The following is a 22,529-nucleotide window of genomic DNA, read 5'->3' as shown; positions in this document are numbered from 1 at the left end:
ACACAAACATTTGCTAATTGGCACTAAACACAACATATATCTGAGGCTGATAAAAAAAACGTCATTCGTTTTGTATCAGTTAAGTATAATTACAATAACCAAATGAACCAAGTGTCAAAGCAAGGGTTTCATAATTTGCAAAATATCTAGATGTGTACCAAATGTCAATTTATAGTCGTTAGGCTTACAAACTCACACTGAAATCCCTAAAGCCACCACCGATGACTCAATGTGAGAAAAACAAAGCAAAGGTAGTGTTTGAGCAGGTACTGACACCCTGGGGATCAGAGCTAACTTAAAGACATGTCCAACCAGCCAGTCTCCACAGAGAGAGAGAAAGCAGAACACCAGAATAAACAAGGACTGCATAACAACTTAATCGCTCAGATGTGCAAAGCCTTCACACAAACACCCCCACGATCAAGGTCTTCACTCAGAGCGACATGTTCTCAACCAGAGCCGTTTTTAGTCCAAACCCAGCATTTGATGCATTTCTTTCATAATGCTTTATATTTCCTTCAGTAAAATGGTAGCAAATGACATAATAATAATAAAGATCGCTTTGGACACATGTATATCTATCAGAACATGTCTTCTTTTACCTTAAGGTGATACGGTACACGGATATTATACCGTCAAGGTAGGATCCAGGCTAGCTCTCAGAAAAAGAGACCATCACAACCTTTTTGCTTTAATGTCCCGTTTCCAGTGAGAAGACAATGAGTTGCTTCTTTTTGTGAAATTCAAACAATATTTATTGGTTATCTGGAAAATGTCAACACACAATATGTCAACAGTGTGTAAGGATCCGACTCAAACATATATTTCTTCCTGCTACATCCAGATTGTTCAACATTGCAGGATGAAGCCCACAGCTATAGAGATCGTCATGCAAGGGATGTTTTGTTGCTCCTAAATGTTTCTCCTACCCAACTCCATTCAGACAATCCAGACACGGCACTGAAACAAAAAGCAGAACTGCAAAAAATCATCACCAGTAGCTTCTCTTGTGTTCGGGACATCACTAAGCTGACGACCAATCAAAACAGAGTCGGCCAGCTAACCAATCAGAGCAGACTGGGTTTCAAACAGAAGGTGAAAAGAGGTGATGAAAAATAAAGAGCTTTTTGAATATATTACACGTAAATATGTCATGCGAGAGCAGGGGTAGCCAACACGGTGCCGCGGGGCATGTTCTAAAAATAGCTCGCCAAGCAAATCCAAAACGTAAAAAATACACAAAGCAAAAAAGGAAATGTAATTAAAAGAATCTACCCTATGCATAAACGAAACCTCAATCACAGCGAACCCTATCTACTTACTACAACTCTATATCTATCCAACACCCCTCCTCCCCCCACAATGAATATCGACCAATCACGTTCTTGCTTGATTTGCGGGACCAGCATTGCAGAAGCGTTGAAGAAAAGCAATGTGGCACCTCCCCGCTTCATAAGGAGTGTGACCGTGCCTTCTGGCAGAATCTACACACACAGCAGCCCCATGGCACCGCCGAGTCGTGCAGCCGACACAGCACATGAGGGGCAGAGCTTTACTCTGTGTGTGTGTGTGTTGCAACTTGCATATATGTTTATTGCACTTGACACACACATCATTTCCACATGTCCCCACCACTTTTCGAAATCCTGTTTCCCCCACTTTACAAATAGCCTATGTTTATTTTATTTTTTTTAGCGCAAGCCGTCATCGTCACGGAGGAGCGAGCGAGACAGAGAGCTAAAGAGAGCACACCTTTATCTATTCAGTATAGCCTAGTTGTACAAAATAAAGTAAGAAATCATTCCAGTGTGTATAGGACAGTACATTAAAAAAACACAGTTTAAAAGGGGAGTGATTAGTAAAATATGTATAAATAAAAAGAAAGAATGCTAACTAGGTAACATAAGATAAGAATAAACCAGTTTAAGTGATTTGTTATTGGTTGATGATCATATTCTAAAGATGTTTGTATTATTGAAAAGTATACAGCTCCCTTTCATGAGTGTTGAGAGCGGCTCCAGATTGATGCTTTTAACTTCAACATTTCAACCCGGACACCCCTAGAGGAGGTGAGGTCCATCCCCAAATAATGTAGGTTAAAATAATTCAATTGAATACATTTTATTTGAGTAAACACTGAAAACTGGTCCCACAGACCCAAACAGCACCCAAAGGTTAAAGGTAAGCAATCAATCAATCAATCAATGTTTATTTATATAGCCCAATATCACAAATGTTACATTTGTCTCAGTGGTCTTCACAGTGTGTACAGAATATCAGTATGACAATACGACACCCTCTGTCCTTAGACCCTCACATCGTACAAGGAAAAACTTCCAAAGAAAACCCAGTTTAAAGGGAAAAATGGGAGAAACCTCAGGGAGAGCAACAGAGGAGGGATCCCTCTCCCAGGACGGACAGACGTGCAATAGATGCCGTGTGTAAGCAGATAATAATGTTAAAATGCGCTAAATATATACACTGCAAAAAACAAAACAAGGAGTAAAAGTGGCTCCCGACTTGTTTTATTTATTTTAAAGTAGCGCTCATCCTAAACAAGGTTAGTGACCCCTGTACTAGAGGCACTAACTACAAATATGAATCTAAAAATAAGCACAATAGGCGCGTTCACACCGCAGTACTTTTCCCACAAAGGTTCATGAGAACTCTTTAGTTCTCATGAACTGAGTACAGATCGCGTTCACACCGGAAAAAGTCCCTGAGGGAGAATTAGACAAATGAAGCCGCTGACGTCACTTCTGCTGCTTTGGGTTTACTGGCCACTTCACGGCGTATACTGCCGCCCAAAGTCCCCGGAGTTGGGGACTGGCTTCAGTAGAAGCTGCTGGGACTCCCAGCAGCTTCTACTGAAGCCTTCTGAGTAAATCGCCAGCGCCGAAACCTCCTCATCTCCACCGCTGCCATGTTTTATTTTGTGTTGCCATAAGTTAGTCTCTCTCCGTTTCTGCGCTGGGCTAATGCTAATAATGCTAATAATGCTAATGCTAATAATGCGAGGATAATAAAATGGTGGTTTCACAAAACTTTTTGGGCGTTTTACGGGGCGTGGTTTGCAATCTGCCCAGCCAATCAGACATAGGAAAAAAAGTGTTTTTCAATTGATTGATAGTTTCTAGCATATACAAGTGCATACTTGTTGTAATGAATACGCTAATGCAATCACCATGCTAGCTCTGGTAATGTCTCACAGAGGGCCCATACCTGGCTCTTTAAATGACTGCAAATGAAGCTGTACTTCTATTGGCTAATCTGCCTCATGAAGTACTTGGCGCTAACGTTGTGTTATTCTGTTCACGTACAGTGGAACCATCTTGCACTGGAGTACAGATGGAGTGGTTGAGTGCTTGTTACTACCATTAAGGCAAGATTTACTAACCTATTGAATTATATTTTTGATTAAAATTAAACATCATGAGGGCTAAAATGTGTAATAAAAAGCAGATGTTATGGCTTAAAGAGAAGCAGAGAACGAGACTCAGAGGGCCACACTGCCGGCTAACACTTGTTAGATTGACTCACGTATCCATATTGTCAGAAAAACAAGTTAATAAAAGGTCAGGGAAAGATTCTTTGAAATCAGCTTCATTCAAATACTGACCTTATCAATGCTCATTTGCATATTCACGCTTCACTATAAAGTGTTTTAAACAATATCTGACCTTTCTGAAAACAATAAGCTTCTGTTTTAAACTGGATTTTTCTCAATCCAGCGGAGCGAAGGAGATGCAGTAGGTAATAAGGTGAGGACAAAGCAATAACCAGTTTCAGTTTCACAACAACCGACAGACCAAAAGTAGTTCTCCGGGATCACGGGTAGGAATGTAACGAGACTAATTTTCATACGAAGGACAGAGCTCAACAATGGAGAGGAGGAGAGCTTCCCCATTCATCCCCTCTTTTCAAGTCTATCCAATTAAAGGAAATCGATGCTTCCTGTCTTGAGATGCAGGGCGGGGCTTTATAGTGACCTCATCCAACCGAGGAGCTGCGTGCTGAATCACAAACACTCTCCTTCTCAGAGAGCAGGCCGGGTTCAGAGTGAAGGTGCGCACCCACGCCCTGAAACACGCACATGAGAAGCAGAAACAAAAACACTGCCTTTGTCTTCCTGCCAGAGCCATTTAGGCTTTGGTGAGCCAATTGGATGTTCTTTTAAGTTATCTCAAATGAACTGAAGAAATATGAATTATAATTACACCGTTTTGTTTAGCTTATGGACTGCTCTAGTTTTATGTTTTGTTAGAAAGCAGAATGGAGTGCGCATTCTCAGGTATAAATGACGCTGCCAGCGTGACACAGCAGGGAGTCTCGAGAGGAGGTCGGAACAATGTTTTTGACCGCACACATCCGCACGCCTGTTGGATTCGTTTAGTTTGTTTTATTTAAATACCGGCGGTAGTGGGCCGCCTGCTGATCATTGTAACTTTCTAATAAAGCACTTGAATGGAACGAGCAAGGTATTTCTTAAACGTACATGAGTCAATACTCATATTCGCCTCATAGACTAAGTGGCCTTTGACCATTCATTTTTGCATAATCGGCCACTTCACTTCCTGCCAGAGCACAGATCGAGTAAGAGGCAACGATATCGGCTGTTTTTCCTGACCTTGAAATTAGCCGTGTATCTTTTTTTCATAAGATGTCCTCCATTGTTAATCCTACTTGATCTTATATTATAACCAAAAGATTTCGGTCAACTACCTCGAAGTGGCTCTGCAAACTCATCAAGAAGCGGTTTCCATTCCACCCTCTGTCTGAAACCAGAGTCCAGTCTGCTCTGATTCGTTAGCCGCTTAGAGATGTCCCATTTTTATTTCATTTTTGCCATGTATTAGGATGTTAGCCGTTGCAGGCCATTTGCATTCACACAAACCACTATAACACTACAGGAAAGAGAAAACCCCAAAGGGATAACGGAGCCTCTTTAAGCATTCCAATGATTGAGTTCCTGAGATATCGGGTCCATAAAAATGAGATGCACATCGTTAGATGACCGTGACCTTTAAGGCTTTGACCACCAAAACCAAATCAGTTCATCGTCGAGTCTAAGCGGACAGTTGTGGAGGAATTCTCTGAGGGAGATCATGATATATCGCGCTCATGAGAAAGGGAAGGACGAACATACTGATGGAAATCCGTAAATAAAAAAAAAATGCTTCAGGCAAGTGTGTTCTCTCTCTCTCCTCTCTCTCTCTCTATCTCTCTCTCTCTCTCTCTCTCTCTCTCGCTCTCTCTCTCTCTCTCTCTCTCTCTCTCTCTCCTCTCTCTCCTCTCTCTCTCTCTCTCTCTCTCTCTCTCTCTCTCTCTCTCTCTCTCTCTCTCTCTCTCTCTCTCTGTGACTAAAGTGGGGTTTCATCTTCTAATGGTTCAGTACCATGTCGCATTGGGCCATGCTGTGATACAGCCCGATTGTGGTTCTAATGATTATATGTTGATCTAATAGCAGTGGGGGTTTCTCTCTCTCATTATAGTCATAGGTGAAATGAATATTAACTTCTGACCTCGTATTAATATCTTTAATTAACTCTTTCTTCCCACACCACTTCTGATGCAATTACATTTACTTATTTATCATTTATATGTAACCACATCTGATTTCTTGCAACCTTGTTTATCCCATTAGTTTAACAGACGGTGCCAAGCTTTGATGTACTACTAATTAGGAGTTCCTTTATTTTTTTTGAACATGATATAATCAATAGAAAACAAGTCGTCTTTTCATCTTTCAAAGAGAAAGCCTCTGCTTGTGTAAGCCTGTTAGTATCATATTCTTGCCGTGCCACGCTCTGCCCTTGGCTGTTTTGATTAGTCTAACTTGCAAAACCTCTCTGCGTTCTCACTTCCATTTGATGAGCCGTTTCGATGATGTGTTTCTGTGACCGGCAAGACAAGTACTGTGACCAGGCCGCAAAGATCATGATCAATCACCACTCTACAAAAAATGTATATTTTAACTCCGGCAGCCCTTCATGAAATGCTTAAAGACAGCTTCACTGAACCTTTACGGACACTACTGCTAGAAGAGATGCTTCCCACTGTGTGTGCATACGTGACCGATGGGTCTTTATTAAGGTGGTGACATGCAGTTCACAGATCAGCTGACCTCGGTCTTCGCTTTCCCCGGCTAATGAGGGGAGTTTCTTCTCCGTCTCCCCCTCTCTGTCAGGCTTTCACCTCCCTCTGCTGCATACATGTATCTCTATTCATCTCTATGCTGAGGTGTGACGCATTGAAGTTCAACAATAATTCTCATTTACACTTTTGCCTCTTAAGATTTCCACCTCTTCTTGTTTTTTCTCCACACTGTCCCACCAACAGCAGCATCAACAACAACAACAACAACAACAACAACAAACCATTCCTGTGCATGCCTGGCGTAGCGGCTGATTGGTGGGGGTGAAAAAACAGAAGGCAAATTAATTGAATAATCAGAAGTATGCAGATGAATAGCTTTCAATTTAAATGCAGATTTAGACATTTTTTCTGCATTCGGAAGGAGGAAGATGTCAGAGAGAGAAAGAGATAGGATTATAATTGAATCAACTCAATTTATATTCTAATCAGATATTTGTTTACCGCTTTAAAAGCATTCTTCTTAATGATAAATACAATGACTGTATATCAAAAAGGCAAGTTGCTTACTGAACGACTGATCAACTTGATTCTCACTTCCATAAATACATAAAACATGGAGTTATCTCTTCAACTTCAGGTTCTAAATATTTAAATAAAGTTAACATTATCCAAAGATGTGTTATAAATGAATACTTGATAACCATGGTGGTGGTTTAAGCTCCCAGAAAATCCATTAATGAATGTATATTCCTTCACTGTTGGTTTTTAACTATCGTTTTTATAATGAGAGAAGCTATGCTATATGGCTCTGTCCTGGATGTCACTTGTTATGAGAAACCGGGAGCTTATTAAACAGCTCGTTAGAGGATACAATTATTCTGACCTCTTTGTAAAATAAAACAAATCCGGAGGAATCACATGCGAGTTTTCACCATTTCAATTCCAAGCAACGTGTGAGGAAGAAAAAGGACATTTCTATTCAGCCAGAACTCAATACACAACATGCTATGCATTTCAGATAGGGCTCCGCACAAAAACAAGCTTAGCTGGTAAACAAGATGTTGTTGTTTGAATGTTAAGAAGTTCAGCAACAGGTGAGTTTTTCTATAGAGATTGTGAATCCGCAGGAATAATGGGTTGGCATTTTTACAGATACCAGTTTTGAGCAGACGTGTTCTGCAGCTTATGGAAATCATGCATCGCTGAGACTCGTACACACACACAGGGAAGACATGTCTACCTGATTTGTTCATGTATTCATAGATGTATAATATACATCTATGAATATACATCTATGTTTTACATATTATGTAAAACATAAATCTGTCTATTATTCCAGGAGAATGTCCGTTACCAACATCTTGTTTAAGGAAAAATGTCCATGTCGTTACATGTTGGGTCGATCTTGATCTATAGTTTATTATGAATTAATTTGCTCTAAACACAGCAATGGCTGTACCATCCTCATTTTTAGATTTATTTGAGAATAATCCCAGAAAATATATTTAACAAAATAAAAATAAAAGCTAAAACAAGCAGTAATCTTCAATGGCTAAGACTTCGTGCACGCCCACAAAAAGAGTGTTAATGCAATCAAACACGATCGCTCAAACACTGCTTTCTCGTGAGAAAAATGTGGGCACTAAATTGAGATGAACCGACCGAGCCACCCTTGTCGTAGCTTAATAACTCCACCAGTTCAGAAATTGCATGATGGGCATGTATTCTCTGGATTCTCAAAACATGTTGCCACGGCCTAACACTTCCCACGTTGAATCTAAGGTCGGCGGTTTTGAATCCCAATTCTTGTGAAGACTTGCCCCGAGTAGCATTAAAGCGCTAGAATCGGCCAGGTGTCTATGAAAGGTAGCTGTAACCAGAGGTGACATGCCCCGAGTAATGGGCTACACCAGGGGTCGGCAACCGCTGGCACGCGGGACACCATTGGCACGCGGCACCGTAACCAGTGGCACACCAGGAGTAAGTGTGCAAAATATTTAAATTGTATTTTCGGATCCTGAACGAGAGCCAGAGTGCGTCTCCCCGTTACCTGCAGAAGGAAGCCATGCACGCAGCGCAGCCCCGCTCTCTTGCCGCTTTCCTCCGTGGTGCTGATCGTTTCACCACAGAGGAAAGCACTTCACTAACTGCAGTACCCATAAGGAGCTGTACACATGCCGCAGTTTTTGTGTGGCTGTGTCTTTTGTTGAAAGCCCAGCGGCGATCTGCTCATCTCTCATCGAAATAATATGCTACACAGGGGCGGACTGGCCATGTGAGTGTTCTGGAGAGTCACAGAACGGACCATCGTCCTTATTAGTATTCCGTTCAAACCAATTATTTAAATGTGATTGTTACATTCGGCCTCATCTAAGCTGCGCTGACAGGTCCACACACCGCTTCCCCGCAGCTTTATACAGCTATTTGTACATGCAGGCGCACTCCTATCAACACACTTTGATGTTCTCCTTTAGAAAACATGAGTCAATAACATCGACTCTCTCGTCAGTACACAATCAAAGCCAAGTCCATGGTCCATGCTCGCAGATGTACTAAACTCACAACAGAAAGGGACCGATATCATGGTGTGTCTGACTTTGTTTCTTGATAAACGTTGAGTTATGAGGACGGCATTAAAGTGAACCTGTGACGGAGCTGCTTTCCTCTCCTCAGAGAAAGTCACAACCTCAGGTGGACTGTGATTCTGGTGTATCACGTTACCATGGAGACAGCAGACATATGTTAGGAAAGATCGACCAAAGGAGCCAGTGACACACACACACACACACACACACACACACACACACACACACACACACACACACACACACACACACACACACACACACACACACACACACACACACACACACACACACACACACACACACACACACACACACACACACACACACACACACACACACACACACACACACACACACACACACACACACACACACACACACACACACACACACACACACACACACACCCTGAGGGCCTGCAGGACAGGAAACTGTCAGGAGAAATCAGAGTCAACACTCTCCTCTTTCTCTGCGATTTCAACTCCAGGATATCTCTCCGAAGGTTTAAGGACATCGAGTAAATCCACAGGAAATGTGGTTAATTTATTCACTCTTGTATTCCCGTCACCCTTTGTGTTTACTGTTTATTAGTGCTTTGCTCGTGTGTATCTTCATCGCTTTTAGCTAAACATCAGTGAGTGTTTTCTTTCAGTCAGCGAGCAAAGAGAAATTCAGTCCCAGCAAGCCTCCTTCCTTTTCCCAACATATTTAAAACACCCACTCATCTATCCTTTTTAGTTTCATATTCATTACACACACACACACACACACACACACACACACACACCCCCCCCCCCCGTTAATAGAGAGATAAAGAGAGGAAGATAGTGTTCCGGGACAGGATGGAGAAGCGGCAAAGAGGTACCGTTTTAGGTTAAATGAAAGCAATTATTATACGTTTAAATAAAAAAAATGGCAGGTTCAATTTAATATTGTTGCTTTCAACTAACCCAATACAGTTCTGTGAAACGTGTTGACATAATGCATGTAATTAAAGTCAATGCTTCAGTTGCTTCAGTATAGGGAGCGCAACAGGATGTGTGAACTGTAAAGCTACTGAGGAGGAGGGTTTTCTCGGCAGCTGAGGGACCCACATACAGCTTTTATTCAGCATGCTCAATGAGCGCACGGGGAGCGGTGATCGATTAATGCGGCCGGTGACATTGCCCAGTCATCACTCTCTCCCTCTCAAACATACACAACCATCATTCCTCTATTCATCACACACACACACACACACACACACACACACACACACACACACACACACACACACACACGTTATTTAATAATACAAAACACATATTGCACAGGATACGATTTAAAATGAAATAGTGTATTTAAAAATAACTCCCGAAAGAGAAAAACAGAAACATTTGATCACCCCCTAAAGTATAAGTGATAAAGCCCTATTCTCTGCATATTTGCAGATGGATTTGCAAGACTAACAGTTCTGTGTACATATCAAACACTTTTGTCTCAAAGAAGGCTTCTGCCACAAATTGAAACTATCGTCATTTATTTTTGATATATATCTTTTCTTATTGTATGAAGTTTATCTCACAGCAGTCTGAGTGAAGCCGGCAGCAGAGGAGTTGTACGAGAGGAGATGTAACTTCACTTTCCCTCACAGTCACGGTGTAATAGAGCACGTTTCAATGTACTTTGTGGAGTGAATATGGTTTGTTGTTGCGTCTCTCTAACGAAACAGCTACCCTGGTGCTAACGTAGCAGCTAGGTTGCTCATGCTAACAAACGGTGGCCTCCTGATTGGCTAAATTGGCTGGATATTGTCAATGTCACTTCAATCCCCAAATGCACCAAATTCTGGGACAAATTTGTCAATAAAACAGAATGACAGTTTGATGAGATGTATGCATAACCTGTTCTCCAACTGTCCTTATTTTTAAAGCAACCCTGACGGTCAGAGTTATCTTAAAGTTAAGCTATAACAGACAAATGACTCAACCATTCAAGCAGTGATGGCTTACGGCCCGTCTACACTACAGGCATCGGAAAATGCTTTCAACGCTTCGCCCATTCATTTGAATGGGGTGACGTAGAAGATTTGTAAGCTTCGCCGAACTGCATTGTGGGGAGCATGGTATGGCTTTGCAAGCATCACGAGCATCTATCGGCTCGATGCTTGGCATCAGCCAATCAAATCCCGCGTATGCAAATCTGCCAGTACAAGCGCTAGCCAATCAAACCGTGTGAATGCTGGGAGAGACTACGCAGGTCATTTCCTCATATTAAAAAAAATGGAGGGAAAATTCATTATAGCGGTAGTGAATCACCCGGTGCTGTACGATCAGTCTCTGTTCCTCTACGGGATACAAACCGGAGGAGCGAGGCTTGGAGGGAGGAGGCAGAGACAGTGGGTGAAACTGGTAGGTTTTCGCCTGTTTGGGGATTTTATATCCAGTTTACTTCATTTTAACATTGCTATTGCTTTGTATGTCGGGGGCGGGGGATTCCTGATTGGTTGTTGGTCGCGAGAAATCGCCAAGCCTCAGACACGCCCAGCTTCAAGATTTGTTGATGCCTGTAGTGTAGACGGGCCCGGGCCCCCACCCCCACACACACACACACACACACACACACACACACACACACACACACACACACACACACACACACACACACACACACACACACACACACACACACACACACACACACACACACACACACACACACACACACACACACACACACACACACACACACACACACACACACACACACACACACACACACACACACACACACACACACACACACACACACACACACACACACACACACACACACACACACACACACTTAATCATCTCCAAGTGGCTGATAAAACACAGATAGGTCCTTAAGACTTGGCAGTGTTCATAAACTGTACTTAATTAACTGTCCTCTTCCTTCTCCCACTCTCATACAGACAGAAATTATCTTTGCATTTTTCAAAAAACACACTTATTTCTTCCTTAAGCTATAGCCATTTTTTAATATATATTCTGCTCTTTCCACGCATCACCTCCCCTCCTCCATCCCGCCATACATTCTTTGCTTTCCCTCCATCTGTCTGTGGAGAGAAGGCTGACAGTTAATTGGGAGTATGTTTTAATGAGCTGGCCCTGAGATTCTATCTCCTCCTTTCATTAGGAAGGGAAGACAGGGGAGAGAGAGTCAAGGAAGTGAAGGATGAGCGAGAAAGAGAGCAAGGGGAGGAGGAAGAAAAAAAGGAAAAGATAGAAAAGTCCACCGCTCGATAGAGAGAAGTTTCCAGTCGGCGCTGTGGAGAGCACGGCTAGGTGTGCGTGTTTGTTAACGAGATAATCAACAGCAGCGATGTGTAAGCCCAGCAGTGGGTCTGCTTTGGGAGATTACTTACAGACACACAACTTGTAAGAGCCGTTTGTCTACACTGTGCCTCTGTTATGTTTTATAAACCACTAAACCTGAGTTGCTCAACTGTGGTTCTTCAATTTGAAGTCTTTATCGAAAAAATCCACCGCTTCATTTGAGCAACTACCTGTCTCCAGCCAGCATTGTTTTATGGTGAAACATAAATCACAATTGTTCAATGTCAGACTGATTTTTAGGACCCAGTGTTTATCTGAACATATACATTGGTAAATGTCAATATCGTAAAAAACAGCAGTGCCTTCCTCGCCTTGAAACTTCTAAAAGAAAGATGTTCAAATAACTCAGCGTAGGTGTTTATGTGGCTGATTAGCAGAGCCTCATAAATACCTAATCACTGATGCTAATCATCCCTCTCACCTAGGGGTGAGCAGAGAATATAAATTACACACATGCCCCTGTGGACTCAAACAACACCAACTTCCCCTGGCATAATCATTCTGTCAACAGAGGCATTTTAACATAACATAGCATTAATGCTTTATTAACTGACAAACAGAGATGTCTAAGTAGCTTCTGAAGAGTACAAGTTCTTGTTTGCAGCACTTTGAAAGAACCACACAGTTGCAGTCGACTTTGACTCCCACAACATTTGATCGCCCACCGCTCAAAGGCCGGCTTTAACACACATTCTCACTTCTGACTTTATTATGTTAGGTGCTGTTTACACGAGAACGCAAACGGTTGTATCCGCTACTTTTCTCTTCCGTATAGCCCGTTCGTTCACACGAGGCCGTAACGGAACCGCGGAAACAGACCCCGCAAACGATAACGGATCCCAAGGTGGATAGATCTGCAAACGGAACGCTCCGTGTGGCCAAACGGCTCCGTGTGTACGTCCTATACGATCACTTTCCTGATAACGATGAAGCCATAGCCCCGCCTCTCCTGCTCACTGCTGTAGCATGGTCAGTAGCATATGTACTACAGCGTCTCCGGCGTTTTCGTGTGAACGGAAGACTTTATCGTATTCGGTTCGTTTGCGTTTCGTATGCGTGTAAATGGGGTCTTAAACTGATCAGAAACAAAAGTGTGGCTTAGAAGTTTACCAATGTATGTGAAAAATCTAAACATTTTTATGATGCCGTGGGGGGTGCGCATCTTAATGAACAAAAAAAAAAATGAATGCTGAAATAAACAGAATGTAGTTATCATCATGTAAAAATGCATATACTGAAGTACAAACATATAGCAACTTGCAAGATGAAATGAGATCATCTCATGGATATTTGACTTGAGATCCAGATATCACTAATACCTCATTCACACCAACGGTGCTTCAGGGCGGGTTCGGAGCTGGAGCTTGAAAAGCACCAGGTTTTCCTGTTCACACCGCAGCGGAGCAGCCTCTCAGCTCCGGAATCCGGTTCGTTTCAAGCACCAACAAATTGTCCGGCTAGAGCAAAAGCGCCGCATACGCTTACGTCGAGGCAGGGGGAGTCGGAATCGTCGTTGAAGTTGATGATTACGATTGTAAAGCAGTTTTGAATGTAGCGAAATGGGACGACTTTACTACCAACTTTACAGTTGGTAGTAAAGTCGTCCCATTTCTTCCATTTCGTTTCGACAGAGAAACCAAAACGAGTAGCGCTTCAACACAATCGGCCATTGTTGTTGTTGTCGGTGTGAGCTGTGAGGGGTTTCCGCGCGGTTTGGCTTTATGAAGCAGGCACGCAAACGGTTACATCATGACGCAAACGATGACGCAGCACCAGTCGGACTCTGGGCGGTGTGAAAAGAGCCGGAGCCAAACCGAAGAACCGGTTCTGAACCTGAAAAGCTCTAGCACGGAGCTTGAACCGGAGTTGCGTTGGTGTGAATGAGGTATGGTGTTTTACTGCTCAAGTCTTGCCAAGATGGAGAATTAAATATTGCATTGTACTTTGTGTTGAGTTTGAGAGGCGAAAGGTCGGGATCACTTTAGTACTCCATCTTGAATTGTTCATTCATGTTATATAGAGCAAAGTGGGTGATCAACACTGAATCTGAAAGCCAGTGGAAATTAGTATTATGAACCTGAAAATTAGCCTCGCTCCTGTTCAAAGTATTTGGTACCGACCCTCAGGTTAACTATGCTCTGTCAGCACTGTTGAAGTTGTTAGCGCTGTTAGCTCTCGGCCATGTTGAGCTGTGATAATTTAACAGTTGATTTGTGAGAATATATATAGCAGACAAAAGAAGTTATTATCGTTGAGACATTGTTTCTGTGTCCTTTTTTAACAACACTGAGTAAGCATTTAAGGCTTTTTACGGATGAAATGTGAGGAAATGATTCTAAATGACATCCTCCGAGCTAAACTAGTGACAAAGCCTTTCTTGCAGTCATAATAACTAACATCAGTGTGTCTGTCTTCCATCTCTGCTGAGACTCACTCCGGTTTGAATGAGGGAAGAGACACTCATTTTAACTTGAAATATTTCAATTACCAAATGATAGCAATGTTAGAGCCGAAATGTGAAAGCGAATAAAGGATGAAGAAATTATTCCAATGAGTGCGAGACATAATGAGCGCCTGAGAAGAGCGAGGGAACGTGACAGTTGCAGGTTAAACAGCTTACACCATAGGAGGGGGATTTGGCTGCCTCTGCTAGAGGGGGATATTAGCAGGATTATCTGGCAACCCTGTTGCTGGGGTGAATAACATTAGAATCCTATTTGTAAAGACTCCTCTGCTTCCTGTCCACAATCCTCCATTTACTCCACACTTACATCCTACAATTAGTCCACTTACGTTCTCACACCCCAGATTAAACTCTCTCACACACGCGTGTAAAGAGCATGTTATGAACGTTATGTATATTGCAGGGCTGACATGTTAATGCTCAAGATTAATTTGGAAACCTTATTGGGTTAAAAAATGTACGCAAAAGAATCACATTAGGAAGTTTGACCCTATATTCCTCCCGTTATTCCAGATGTTTACAATGAATTGCACGGCAGTGAAAAGGCCAGACAAGTGAAACCACTGGACACCAGTGGCAGCCGGTCTCCCTTGATTGTAAAGGCACATCTGATCCATGACAGTTGACAGACAGTGATAGCAATATGATGGCAGCAGAGAGAACACTAGCATAGGAGCATGTGCTCTGTTCAGCATATGTTATACAGAGGCTCATCACCGAGGCTCTCCGACAGCTTTGACGATCATGTTGTGTCAGAAAAGTGTCTGACTTCATGCCAATAATTGCATTTCGTTATTACAAAACCAGACTTTTGTTTTACATCCCCTAAAAAACAAGTACATACTATTACAGACCAGCAGAAACTATACACCAAATGGAAGCCAATCTGATCACCCTTTTGCTCCCCTCCTCCATTCCTTAACCCTTTATCCTCTGCTCTACATGTCCCTGAAAGAAACCCACACAGACCAGCATTCATGATGTGCATTTCAGTATATTGGTATTCTTCAAGTGTGGGTGTTCTTCTATATGTGCGAGAGTTGTATTCCATTAGCGATACAAGCCTCTCTGCTCCCATAGGCCACCAGGCATGTGTCATACACTCAGATAGTGGGGGAACACCCTGAATACTAATACAGGAAGTGCTAGCATCTATTTGTGTGTGTGTGTGTGTGTGTGTGTGTGTGTGTGTGTGTGTGTGTGTGTGTGTGTGTGTGTGTGTGTGTGTGTGTGTGTGTGTGTGTGTGTGTGTGTGTGTGTGTGTGTGTGTGTGGTGTGTGTGTGTAAGGACATCTGTATGCAGGGACATAGGTGCGAGCGGGGGGGTAGGAGGTGGTGTGGTGTGACAGAGAGCGTTCGGATTGGAGTATGTGTGCATTTGTGTGTGACAGTGAGCAATATGAGGGCATAACGAGTGTGTGTATGTGTATGTGTGTGTGTGTGTGTGTGTGTGTGTGTGTGTGTGTGTGTGTGTGTGTGTGTGTGTGTGTGTGTGTGTGTGTGTGTGTGTGTGTGTGCGTGGGTGGGTGGGTGTGAGAGAGTGTTCTATGGATGCAGTCTGAGGTTAATAAATATTGACAGTGAGTTATCTCTCCTGGCAGGGTCGCAGGTGGGTTGCATGAAGCAGATTGGACACACCAGCGGGAAAGAAAATGCACATGCGCCCACATGCAAGTTCAAATCCCTTAGATTTATTTTTCTCTACACCAGTAACATTTGTAGGAGTCCTTGAGCAGGGCAGTAATGACTAGGGTTGGGTACCGGAACCGGTTCCAACATTTAGATTCCAACGGCATCATTTAGAAATGTGAATTTCGGTTCCGCTTTTCGATTCCTGAGGAAATGTTTCTCGCCGTTCTCCGTAGCCGTATACTGTATGACTGCAGCGGGACGGGAAATGTAGCGTTGTACCTACACTTCCTACAGCGTAACCTGAGACCAGGGCCGGCCCGTCTCACTGGCGTTATAGATGTTCGCCTGGGGCGCCAGATCTGTGGAGGCGCTGCGCTGACAGCTCTGGGAGGGAAAACAAATGTTTTGACCGTTGGTGCTCATCCTAATTTTCAGCCTTGATGTAACAATATTCATAATTAAGTAAATGTAACGCCCTTTTTCACCCCGGTTACACGTGTCTTTCGCCCTGTAGGATGGGCGCTGCAAGTGATGAAAATGGGGGATGTTGGCTTATCTGGCAACCGCAGCTCACAGCCAAAGTGCGAGTGAGCGAGGGAGAAAGGGAGGGCGCACTGGAACCGGCGCTGTTGTTATTAGCATCTGGTGCTACCTGCTCTCACGGAAGAAGATGTTTCTACAATGATGTGGAGGGAGAGTCCTCTCCAGTCAGACTGAGAGGCTGATGACTACAGCTCAGTGAGGTAAAGGACTCTCAGTGTTTAGATAGTTCACTTTAGTCTAAGTTATCTCAGTGCGTCTCAAACGTTTTGATCACAATTTATGTAAACACATATTTCCAAGGCTCTCTTTTATAATTATTGGGATAAAACAGGTTTGAAATCATTCCAATGTATACTATAGGACAGTAAACCAGACATATCGTTTTAAACTGGAGATAAAAAAATATGCATAAATAAAATAGTAAAATAAGATATGAACAACAAACATAAAATACGTTACATGTATTTGTTATTGGCTAAGGTAGGTTATTGGTTATGCTCACATACTTATTTAATTATTCAAATGTAAACCGATCTTTTTCATATGGGTGTTTAGAGTTGTAGCCCCTAGATCTAGTCTCTAGTCATTCTGCTTAAAGTGCACCAGATTGAAGCATTTTGCTTTACAATATTCAAACATTTCTTCCTGGTATGCCTGAGAAGGCAGATATGCTTGTTTTTCTCAACAAGAACATAATCATTTTTTTTACCCTGCCCCTCAAAGAATCGGAATTAAGAACCGGAATCGAAAAGTAGAATCGGAATCAGAATTGTGGAAATTCAAACGATACCCAACCCTAGTAATGACCGGCCGTGATAGTCTAGCACTCGCCTACAACAAATCGCCCCGCCGAGATAATAAAGCCGCCTTCAACTTCTCCGGTATGGATTCTCCACGGTGTCTGTGGTGGCTAGAGGCCCTGCTATCACAACACAGCGACAACACAGCGATTAGCTGCTGCAACACTGAGACCAGAGAGGACAGGGAGAGTGGGGGGGGAGATGAACAACTAGAGAGATAAAGAGAGGAAGATAGTGTTCCAGCACAGGATGGAGAAGCGGCAAAGAGGTACTGTTTTAGGTTAAATGAAAGCAATTATTATACGTTTAAATAAAAAAATTGCAGGTTCAATTTAATATTGTTGCTTTCAACTAACCTAATACAGTTCTGTGAAACGTGTTGACATAATACATGTAATTAAAGTCAATGCTTCAGTTGCTTCAGTATAGGGAGCGCAACAGGATGTGTGAACTGTAAAGCTACTGAGGAGGAGGGTTTTCTCGGCAGCTGAGGGACCCTCATACAGCTTTTATTCAGCACGCTCAATGAGCGCATGGGGAGCGGTGATCGATTAATGCGGCCCGGCGACATTGCCCAGTCATCACTCTCTCCCTCTCAAACATACACAACCATCATCCCTCTATTCATCACGCACACACACACACACGGTCCCTGTTGGCGTAGTGTTCCTCTCCCTGCGAGGCTGAGTCGAGCACAAAGCTATAGCGTGGACTAATGGTGCATAAGCGTGGATATGGAGGGGATTCAGAAACACACCTTGCAAGGTCAAATTGCCGAGGCATTGGAGGAAGGTCCCACAGAGACAGACATCAGCGCTCACACGGATGCTGCAGTCTGTGGGAGTTTGCTGTCGACAGTGTTTCCCTTTTAACCTCACACCTCCATGGAAATGATCAGGGTGCAGGGGCGCTTGCTTACAGAAATACACACTGCTTGTAGCTCATGGCCACACACGGCAATATCTGATCCACAGTGGTGGGATGTGTTCGATTAGATTTACTCAGGTACTGTACTTAAATAACACTTTGACGTAGTTGTATATTTAATTGATGCTACTTTACACTTCTATTGCACTATATTTTGAAAGCCAAGATTGCAATTTATTCCACTACATTTATTTTACAGCTTTAGTTGCGTTACAGATTCAGTTAGCTTATCATTTGGTAATGCAAAAATATAAATACACTTATAAGGAAACCCTCTCATATTATAAGTATTAATATTCAGAAGCAGTATGAAATGTAATTGGCATTAGGACCACCTTTACCAGCTGTGATAAACACATTATTGCATCAATATTGTTACACCAGTAGTCTACTCGATATGGTTCTGAAATGGGCCATGACGCACAAAAAGTACTTTTGGTACTTTAAGTGTATTTTGATGCAAATACTTTTACTCAAGTAGGATTTTGGATGTAGCAGGTTGCTTTTACCTGAGTCACACTTTGCCGAACTGCATTGTGGTTCCGTCGCGGCGCGTTGCTCGCTTCAAAAGTTGAGAAAAGTTCAACTTTTGAAGCTTCGACGGAAGCGTCAGCCAATCAAATCATATGCCAGTACAAGCTCCAGCCAATCAAACCGCGTGCTTGTGTGTCCGGGGCGGGAGATTCATGTGATTGGTTGTTGGTCGAGTTTCAGACACGCCCGCCCGCAAGCTTCAACGCACGCTGCCGTGTGGACGCTGCCGTGTGGACGCTGCCGTGTGGACGCTGCCGTGTGGACGCTGCCGTGTGGACGCTGCCGTGTGGACGCTGCCGTGTGGACGCTGCCGTGTAGACGCTGCCGTGTGGACGCTGCCGTGTGGACGCTGCCGTGTGGACGCTGCCGTGTAGACGCTGCCGTGTGGACGCTGCCGTGTAGACGCTGCCGTGTGGACGCTGCCGTGTGGACGCTGCCGTGTAGACGCTGCCGTGTAGACGCTGCCGTGTAGACGCTGCCGTGTAGACGCTGTGTAAGTACTTTTTCCATCTCTGCTGACGTCAAAGAGTGTGCATGTGCAGATGTGCATAAAGATAGACGAACAATGACATATTTATATAGTATATAATATTTGAAACTTGATTTCTAGGATGTTGTCTATGGTTACATTCTGATCATTTCAAATGGTGTTTTTCTGGTTCAAAACGTACCTTTGAACACATTCATGCATAGCCTCGAGGTCTTTCTTTGTGTGAATACTGTGTTCTTGAAAGCACCAACGTATTGTCATATTAGCATTAAAGTAGAGAATCAGATAAACGTGAAGCGTGGTACCTTTTTGAAGAGCAGGGAGTCGTCCATGTGCTCTACGTAGACTGAGGTGAGTCTGTACTGGTTCTCCGTGGTGATATCGATCTGATATCCGGTCAGGACGTAGCACACCGTGCGGAACTCCTGAATCTTGCTCTGAAACACTTCCTTCAGCCTCTGGTTTCTGAGCTCCAAGATCTCCATCTGCTTCCGCAAATCTGCAATGCGCACAAAGAAATGGAGACTACATCGGTCATTTATAACACCACTTATTATGTATACAAGTAACTCAGACTTTCCTCTCTAAGATTCTGTAACACGTGCACAACTTCCTCTCCGCAGAGCTCCACAAGTGCATGCTCAAGTCACTTAGCTAATGTAGCATAGATGGACGGCTCCATATCAAACACACACTCCCTGAGGCCCTCCATCTGCTCACTTGGTGCTAACAACACACTAACACACACAGTGGTGTAAGGGTGACTCTCAGTCAGCTGCAGAGTTGGGAGCACAGAGATGAATGGAGAGGAGAAGCATGATGGGGGGGGGGGGGCGGACTTTAATTTGTTGAACATCTATTCGGGGATAATTATTTTAATTGGAAGACTTGAATTGAGAGGGCAGAGAAATGAGCTTGTATGAGCAAAACGTCGTTATGGAAGGAATGATTTCTTAACTGCACACAAATGAAAGTGAGTAATGTAAAAATGAGAAACGGTCAAAGCAGTGAGCAGCCCATGTTCCCATGGTGTAACTGAAATATTCTCAGAAGGTTTGCAACACTGAAAGATCTGAATCCAGCGCCAGGCAGCTGGGGCTAACTTGTCTCCCCGCTGCCGAGTGAAGTCTCCTGGCAGCGACATCAATAGTCAACATCATTGGACGGCCATTTCTCCGATTTCTGCCAAAAACAACAGTTCAATTTGAAAGCTTTTATGTCAACCCAGACTCTGGAGGGAGAGCAGCCTCCATCCCGTTCACACAGGATGGAAAGTGGGCAAATTGCTCAAATTAAATAGCAGTGAGTTTTTTTTGTCAGTCTTGTTGTGTTCCTATTTTTATTTCTTAGAATTCCTGTCTTGCCCTTTTTCTCATTTCGGCCAAAATATAAAAAGTATTAAAAGTGTTTCCTCCAGAGCTGAATGTATCTCCCACCCCCCCCCCCCCCCCCCCTGACAGAGTCACATTGGACTGCTTTGTTTACTTCTTCGACTTCAACGTGAAGAGATAACATGGCAAATAAAACGCTTACTCAACAAAACTTAGCCAGCATTGATTAGTATTGTCAAAGTCAAAAGAATGTCAGTGCCTCAGATGTGTGTCTGCTTTGATAAGCACCATCCAGCAGTCAGTGTAATTTACATTCAGCGAACACTAACCAGTCAAAACCTCTTGTTTTATCACAAACATCTTATTCAGGAGTGGCGCTGCACTTTATGGCTTCTAATCCGGCCTTGATTGATAAGTATTCATCATTCTCCTCTTCATACAGATTAGCCCATGACAGTTTTATCCGTCATTATCAAAAAAGTGGATTGTCTAGAAAGTATCAACTTAAAGAGTCTCTCTGTGTGCCTGTCTGTCTCCTGGGCTTCTCTCGAGTGTCAGTCAGCGCTGATAAATACCGTTTCAAGACTTCAGCATCGTCACAGGACTGTCACGATATGACAGCTATCAAACTGCCCTGAAAATGGCTGTAAATGCTCAAGGGAGAGCATGAAGTAGACGCCGCTTGTATCGACTGCAGCATGCAGACAAATGGACAGGCAGGCAGGCTAGGAAAGGAACATGTCATTTCCTGTACACACACACAAATGCTCCAGTGTGTGTTTAGTTGCTGAATCAAAGCATCTGTGGTGAAAGGTTTTTACACTAACTGTCAAGTTTTTAGAAAGTTAGTTACTTTTGCCCTTAATTGGTCTCTATGGGTCTGTGCGAGCGGTCTCTTAAAACCTGTCAAGGACATTTCACTGCTGAGGGAGGGAGGCCCTTATTTATATATGTTTACCAACTTATTTTCCAACCTGAAGTAAGCCCAGAGTATTTATATCTGTCGCGGAAATTGATTATAGCAGTAAAAGTAGGGGGAAGTATGGGCTTGACAAATTAATGTCCAACTCCTCCTTAACTTCTGTTACTATTAAGTGGCCCTTGTTAAATTTGATTACATTTTCACTACAATTGCATTTTCTAGTCCCGAGACAAACCCTTCAGACGGGCGGAGTGGCGCAGTGGGCTGTGCGTTTGCTCATCAGATCAAGGGCGAACTCCAGTTCGAAACCCGCTCCAGCCGCCACTGCGTCAGGCCGTTGTGTTCTTGGGCAAGACACTTCACCCGCATGTGCTCCTGTGGGTATTATCCACTGTACATGTATGATATCAATGTGTACTTGTAAAGCGCCTTGATGACTTTGAGGCGTGAAGATGGGCGGTGGGGCGCAGTGGGTTGTGCATTCATTACCAGATCAACCGCCGCTGCGTCTGTAAAGCCGTCGTGTCCTTGGGCAAGACACTTCCCCTGAACTTGATCCTGTGGGTATTGTCCACAGTACATGACCATTACATGTATGTATGATATGTGTAGGAGCCAATTAACTGTGGGTATAAAGGTAGGAACCTATGTGTGTTGGTGAGAGTTTCCGCCGTTGCTACAAGAGACGAGAGGCAAAAGTGGATCCAAAGGAAAAGGAATATAGTCGCTGGTGATATTGTAGTCATCATGGATTCCTCAGCTCCCCGCGGTTCCTGGCCTCTTGGCAAAGTATTGGAGGTTTTTCCTGACAAAGGAGGACTGGTGCGCTCTGTCAAGGTACAG

The 22,529-nt window shown here is 43.4% G+C and overlaps 1 protein-coding gene across 1 annotated transcript in view; it reads right to left on the bottom strand.

The window, feature by feature from the left end:
- Window positions 1-22,529, bottom strand: part of mad1l1 (mitotic arrest deficient 1 like 1) — a 100,096-nt gene that overhangs the window by 11,168 nt on the left and 66,399 nt on the right. The window contains exon 17 of the mRNA XM_034087572.2: window positions 19,739-19,932. Coding sequence (XP_033943463.1) covers window positions 19,739-19,932 — 194 coding nt within the window. The remainder of the gene's footprint in view (window positions 1-19,738; window positions 19,933-22,529) is intronic.

This window comes from Pseudochaenichthys georgianus, chromosome 1 (genome assembly GCF_902827115.2).
Source record: "Pseudochaenichthys georgianus chromosome 1, fPseGeo1.2, whole genome shotgun sequence".
In the NCBI taxonomy this organism is placed as follows: domain Eukaryota; kingdom Metazoa; phylum Chordata; class Actinopteri; order Perciformes; family Channichthyidae; genus Pseudochaenichthys; species Pseudochaenichthys georgianus.
Note: the sequence above shows the minus strand (reverse complement) of the source record. Positions and strands in the feature narration are given on the sequence as shown.